Consider the following 7,415-nt stretch of genomic DNA (forward strand, 5'->3'; position numbering starts at 1 on the left):
CTGTCCTCCCTCCCTTCCCGCCATCCTCCCTCCCTTCCCGCTGTCCTCTCTTACCTTCTCCCCCCACCCCCCATCAACTCAATCTCATCATCGCTACCAATCCCTCCTGGTATTTACAACTTTGGTTTAGTTTTGTGGCTTAGTTTAATTGGACCATCTGTTTATCAGTTGGATTGGAAACTCCTCACTGGAGCCTGGCCGGGTCATCAATGGATACTCCTGAAGGCAATGTCCCCTCCCTGAATCTGATCGATAGCAAACAGAAGCAGAAGCCAGGTCGACTTGACTGTTAATAGCCGCTGCCCAAACTGACTTGAAGAAACATCTGAGACTAAGTGACTCTGGAGTCTTCCTTTTTTCTTTCTTAGCAAATATTCAGCCCCGAGAGAGTGGGATCACCTAAGTCCCTCCTCCATCCATGCCTGATAGTTGGGCCCAGCCTTGTAGAGACTCTGTGGACCTCTACAGCAGCTGGGAGTTCATGACCTCAGTGGCTGTGACTCAGCCCTTCTTCTGCTCATCTGGCTCTTACGTTCTTTCCACCCCCTCTCCCAAAATGTTTCCTGAACCTTAGGGACCTGACTTGAGCAGTCCTCATCCGTCACGTCTATGCAGTCATGACTCCCCGATCCCTGGAAAGAGGGGTTCTCTGAGTAGAGCCGAGAGTAAGGAGTGCTGAGCTGTGGTACGAACATGACGTCCGCAGGAGGTGGCAGAGCGAAAATTGAAAGCTGAGCTTGTAGAGATTTGAAGGTCACCAGCTGAGGGGCCAGGGCCACAAATCCAGCCTGGGCTGCACTGGCAGAGCCTGGGCTTCTTTACTCCTACAAAAGTGGGCAGCCTGGTGTGGTCGAGGCTAGCCGCAAATGTCTTAATCTCTCAGAGCTACTCTGTCTGCAAGGATAAACTAATAGTAATTTGTATAAGTATTTTAAAGATGTAATTGATAGAATATAATTTTTTTTAAAGAAAGAAATCCTCTTTTTTAAAAAATTTTTATTATGTATACAGTGTTCTGTCTGCATATATGCCTACTCTCCAGAAGAGGGCACCAGATCTCATTACAGATGGTTGAAGCCACCATGTGGTTGCTGGGAATTGAACTCAGGATCTCAGAAAGAACAGTCAGTGCTCTTAACCTCTGAGCCATCTCTCCAGCCCTAGAATTAAATTTAAAGTGCTAGCTTTAGTTGCTTTTTTTCCTGATGACTTTTTGTCTCTCGTGAGGCTTTTTATTTCTTTCCCTTCCCTCCTCCTGCATGCCATTCTTTCAACGATATCACTATTGCAGTTTTCTATGTTAACTATGTGGATTTTAGGATGTATGTTATCTGTATGTACTTTTATTACAAAATGGAGGGCTTTAATTAGTGATATAATCTAATGATAAATTTATCATTTTAATACTCAACAAGGACCGTTGATTTGAAAGAAAGCTATTGGTGAATACTCGGAGTTTCACAGGTCATATAGAAAAAAATGCAAGTCGTTATTGTTAGCAGACCAAAATGATAAGTTTCACTTTTTATTTCTGTTTTTGGGGCAGATGCTTCACGGGAAACATGTCATGGTCCGTGTTGGTGGAGGCTGGGACACTCTGCAAGGATTTTTGCTGAAATACGACCCCTGCCGAATACTGCAGTTTGCTACATTAGAACAAAAAATCTTAGCGTTTCAAAAAGGAGTCTCTAATGAAAGTGTGCCAGATTCTGCTGCCAGAACGCCTCAGCCTCCAGAAATGAACCCTTTGTCAGCAGTTAACATGTTTCAGAAACAGAATTTAAAGCCTGGCACACCAGCGAGCGCTCCAAAGAGCAAGGAGAGGCAGGCGCGCCCACCAGGTGCGGTGCCTGCTGCCGCACCAACGAAAGGCAGTCTTGCTTCTCTGCCCACCCGCACTAAACTTCCGGATTCTCCAGCATCATTTTCCCACCCCAAGGTCACATCTTCGAAAGGCAGAGCAAAAACCCTGCACTCTGCTCCGCACGGTGTGTCTTCTCCCGCGGCTTCTTCAAACTCAGGGGGTAACAGCTCTGCACCAGCTTCCTCAAGCTCTGCTCAGTGTGCACCTGCGTCGGTGAGAAAATGTGTCACATTCCCCAAGACTGCTACGACCGTGGCTACCCCAGTCCAGAATTCAAGAGATCTCTCTAAGTCTAGACCTCTGCCGACTAAGTCTTCTGGAAAGATGAAACCAAAGCCTTTGAAACACAATCATCTTTCTTCCAGGGAGGAGTCACCTGTACCTTTATCATCAAAGTGTCCAAAGCTACCTAAGGGAAACATGCACGGGGGGCCTAGCCCTTCTCCTTTCCAGCACCCTGCAAGAGTGACAACGCCCAGTTCTAAAGCCAGAGCCGGAGGTCTGGGGACACAGTCTCAGCCGCCTGGAAGACCTCTGAAGTCCAGGGCAATCTCAGCACCAAGACTTCATCATCCAGCTTCTTCATGTTCAGTGTCCTCTGCAAAAACTACCAAGGAACCGAAAGGTGAGAATATTGTTTCAGTTGCTAGAAAGCAACCACAGAGTAAGGGTACCTGCCAGAAGACAGGACCCGGCTCTCCTGGCCGAACCCCGCTGTCCATTGTGAGTGTCCCCCAGTCTTCTGCCAAGACAGAAACTGGCTCAAAGTCAGCACAGACCGCCATGCAGGGCCAGTACTCAGCTAAAGGGCCTCCCAAAAGTGGCGTGCCACCCCCTTCCACCAGGAAGCCACCCTCATCTGCTAAGGGAGCAGCCAGCGGAGATAAAAAGCCTACTGCCAAGAAAAAGGAAGACGATGACCATTATTTTGTTATGACCGGAAGTAAGAAGCTCAGAAAATAAACACGTTGGTATCGCTTTAACAAACCAGGGTGGCCACACAGAATGGGAATCGGCTCCATCAGGATCACAAAGGGTCTCCCTCTGTGCGTTTGTCGGGATAGCTGCAGACATGAGGTCAAGATGGGGATGAAGGCGGGAACAGGGCTGAGCCAAGGAGAGGACTCATAAGTGTTTTTGATATTAATAGGCAAATTGTGGGTTTTAATCTTGTTAGCATCTGCAGTTTGAGGGAAATGTAAAAGTTCAACAACACTAATAGAATTGTAGCTGTCATCCTTGTATCTTTGAGTAGGTAGTAACTATGGAGACTGTCTGCTAATAGCACCTAATGCACTGGACACTAGTTCCTGTGCTCAGTCATACGGCAATGGTTTGCTTGGCATTAGCGTGTGCCTACAATCCCAACTCTGAAGGCTGAGGCGGGACACCTGCCCGGGGTACATAGTAAAACCCGGCAACGGTTTGACATGTGTTGTAAAAGGCATCGAAGTTGATTTTCATATCAGGAATCCTAGCCCAGCAATCCTAAGTACCTATGGCTGCTGCTGCTTGGTTTGATATTATGGATTAAGTGAAATTCTTATTATTTAATTCTGTAACCCTTCCATATCAGAAGGGACTTTTAAAATTAAAATTGGCCTTTTATTAATATTAATAGCATTTTATAATCAATATTTTTGGTAAAAAAAAAAAAAGAAAGAAAAAGAAAACCCGCTGGGTGGTGGTGGTGCACACTTTTAATCCCAGCACTCAGGAGGCAGAGGCAGCTGGATCTCAGTGAGTTTAAGGCCAACCTGGTCTATGCAGCAAGTTCCAGGACAGCCAGAGCTGCACAGAGAAACTCTGTCTTGAAGAAGAAGAAGAAGAAGAAAAAAAAAAAAACCCAAGTAAGTTAATTTCTTGGAACAAAACCTGAGATTTAGTAAAAAGTAAGATTTTTTTAAAAAATGTAACAACATATACACTTTGTATCTATTATTTTTAGATGAAATTTAATACCTTTTAGCATATTAAACTATTTTTTAAAAACAAATAGACATTTCCTATGTGTGCAGACAAGTATTTTTACATTAAAACAATGTGTTTTGATACCATTCAGAATTAGGTTTCAGTGATCTTAAAACTAAAACGATAAGGGTTGGGGGAGGAGGCTCCACGGGTAAAGTACTCCCCGTGCCCGCGTGAGGACTGGAGTTCGGGTCCCCAGCACCTGCATAGGAATGGGTGGGCAGGAGGCTTGCCTGCAGTCCCAGCACGGAGGAGGAAGAGACGGGCTCTCCTGGGACAAGACACATGCAATGGCCCCACAGGCAGACCTAGCTTGTGACTCAGTAGAGTCTGCAACCTCACACCATCCTCTTTGTGTTGGGTGATCAAGAGTAAAGATAGCGTCCAGGAACCTGGCACAAGTTCTAGAATTAACTTTAGGTTTATCTATATGGAAAATAAAGTGTATTAGTCTAGTCTTCGGCAGAAGGGAATTTCTCCAATTATAGTCATAGGATCGGTTTCTTTCTGTGGAGCTTGTTTTCCCCAAACATACGTTTTATGTGAATAAGAAATTAAATTCCATGGGACTAGAGAGATGGCTCAGCAATTAAGGACACTTGTTATTCTTGCAGCGCATCCAAGTTTGATTTCTAGCACCCACACAGGGCCTCACCGTCATCCAGACTCCAGACCTTCTACTTCAGAGTATCTAATGTCTTCTGGCCTCCACAAGCACCAGGCATGCCTATAGTCTACATACATACATGCAGATAAAACATATATGCAATAAATAACTAAATCTAAAAAGCCTTTCCTTCCTCACAAGTTAAAAAAAATTATTCAAATATATTTTGAAATTTTCTAAAGAGCTGATGAATCTCTGCCACAATTTAGAAAATTATATTGCAGTTGTATTAATTTCTTTTTAGTAATAGTATGACATTACATAAGGTCTTTTATGTTTAATATTTGATAAAGCAAATATTAAGCATAAAGTGCTGAAGTACCTGAAAGATATAGTGTGTGGTCTCTGAAAAATAGAATGTTTTTCTCTTCTATAATTTATAAATGTGTCGTTATATAAAACCTAGCAGGAAAGTGAAACGATTATTTTTCCATTGGCCCTCAAGGGAGGAATTTGGAGAGTGTGCCTTCAGAATGCTTGCAGTAATTAAGGACCTTGGAGTATCATCCACATTGTTTTGTTTTTCTGAGACAATGTCTTCTTATATAGCCCAGTCTGGCCTTGGGCTCAAAGCAATCCTCCTGCCTCAGCCTCCTGAGTACTGGGTTTGCAGATTTGAGCCACCACACTCTGAGTTTGTAGTTCTTAATGGATAGAGGAATAGTTTGAAGAAAATAATTTCTCCTGCAGTCATTTTATGTGTCTAATTTAAAATCTGTTACTTCCTCAAAAGGAGCTAATAAAGGTTATGACGTATTCTTATACCCAAGCTTCATACCAACTCTATGTGAGTTCGGATTTGTATATATTCTGTTTTGTGTGTGTACGTGTTTGTGTGCCAGCAGTATTTATATCCAATTTAACTTATTTTTATCAAGTATTAAAATGTAAACATAAACCCTAGTCTCCGTTTGTGGTTTTTTGTTTTTTGTTTTGTTTTTTTTTTTTTTGGTTGGTGTATTCTGAATCCATTTTGTTTATTTGATCCATGTTGGAAATTGCATATATAAAGCTCGTAAACTGAGAAGAGGTTGAAATCTTAGGTTACTTTAAATGTTTTTATTGCTTTACTCCTAGATGTTTGCTTCAAAGAGACCAGATTCGTCGTTAATAATCTCTGCGATAATAGCAGTGACTAGTCAGTTAGTTGAATTCTGTCGGTCACATGAACGCTGTGTCCACAGGAGGCTGTGATTGCAAGCCCCATCACCCCGTATCAGTTTCATTCTTTGATGTAACATGAATGTATTTGACATTTTTGTCTTTTTATGTCTTGTCTTTTTTTTTAATGACCAAAGCAATCGTAAAAAAGCAGTTAATCTAGTATGTTTTCCTGTGCTGTTTCCAAGAATGAAATCCAAAATCACAAAGTTTTATGTTTTCCTAGCTTTTTATAAATGTAAAAAGTTTAAACAGATTCATTTTATGACATTTTAGAAAACATTGGGAACACTTAAGCCTTTCTGGGTACGTCTGAAAATACAAGTTTTATTGAGTAGTTTTGCAGTGTCTATACTGTTTTTGTAAAAAGCCACAGTCTTGAAGAAATAATACAAAATTAGTGTCTTTCTGTCTTTTTACGTCTAGATGGCAGCAGTTCAAGTAGTGGTTACAGGTTGCCTTACTACACACCTATTACTTCACCTCCGTGGCCTGTCTTTTATGATTTCATATAGTATGCTGTATTGGAACTAATCCGTTTCTATACCATTTTAATCTCTCACATTACAAAGGTATGCACAAACAGAACGAACTGTGTGTGACTCGGCCTCCGATGACGCTGTTTGTGTCGGGCTGCTATGGGAGAGAGGATAATGAGGGCATTATATTTAAGATCTTTTGGTGTGCAGCACAAAACGAGCCACACCTGGCTTTCCAAGGACTCAGTGAGATGGCTATCATCTCTACTAGACTGTTAGAACCAGTGGGAAGGCAAGAATTATAGCTGTGTCGTTTACCTCCACGTTTTGTTCTTAAGACCTAAAACGAAGTTTGTAACACTGTAGCTGATGTGGGAGTCCCCTCTGTGTGCTGTGATTACCATTCATGAGTCAGAACTTAGGTAGGCAGGGAAAGCAAGGCTGGATGCTGGGAGAAGGAAGGGTGGAGTCAGACTGTGATTACCATTCATGAATAAAGTCAGAACTCAGGTAGGCAGGGAAAGCAAGGCTGGATGCTGGGAGAAAGAAGGGTGGAGTCAGACGCCTTGGAGCCCACCAGAGTCAAACATGCCGAAACTTTGCCGGTAAGCCACTGCCATGTGGCGATACACAGATTGATGGAGATGGGTTATACTAATATGTAATATGGTTAGCCAATAAGAAGCTAGAGCTAATGGGCCAAGCAGTGATTTAATTAATACAGTTTCTGTGATTATTTCGGGTCTAAGTTAGCCACGCAGTTGGGAATGAAACAAGCGGCTCCTTGCTATAAGTAGCCATTTAGTGTTTTTTTAATATAGTATTTTTATTGGAGGATTTTATACAGTGTATCCTGATCCTTTTAATCCATGGTCTTCTTCCCCACCCCAGTTTCTTCAGAACCATTACAACACACACAACCACACACACACACACACACACACGGTCTTTGTGTCATCCCCCCCTCCTTTAGAAGATGTCCTTGCAGCAGATGTCCTGGTCCTCCGGCTTTTATGATCTTTCTGCCCCATCTTCCGTGATATTCACTGAGCCTTAAATGTAGGAGTTGTGTTGTAAATTATTAATTAGGGGCAGGCATCCCGTGCTGTGTTGGTTTCTGCATTTTTGGTCTTTTGTGGCTCTCTGCAGGGATTGCCATTAGAATAAGCCCTAGAATACAGTGAGGGGTTATACCCGTGTGATGTGGGAGTGTCAAACAGAATGCTGGGAGGAAGAGGAAGTGAGCTCAGACTTGACAGCTCTGCTCTCTGGA

At 42.7% G+C, this 7,415-nt stretch overlaps 1 protein-coding gene across 1 annotated transcript in view; it reads left to right on the top strand.

Moving 5' to 3' along the window:
- The window catches only part of Gas2l3 (growth arrest specific 2 like 3), a 21,530-nt gene extending 18,089 nt beyond the window's left edge, over positions 1 to 3,441 (top strand). Inside the window, exon 8 of the mRNA XM_005358197.3 lies at positions 1,547 to 3,441. Coding sequence (XP_005358254.1) covers positions 1,547 to 2,827 — 1,281 coding nt within the window. The 3' untranslated portion in view covers positions 2,828 to 3,441. The remainder of the gene's footprint in view (positions 1 to 1,546) is intronic.
- The last annotated feature ends 3,974 nt before the right edge of the window (positions 3,442 to 7,415 follow it).

The sequence above is a fragment of the Microtus ochrogaster genome, chromosome 24, assembly GCF_000317375.1.
Source record: "Microtus ochrogaster isolate Prairie Vole_2 chromosome 24, MicOch1.0, whole genome shotgun sequence".
NCBI lineage: Eukaryota > Metazoa > Chordata > Mammalia > Rodentia > Cricetidae > Microtus > Microtus ochrogaster.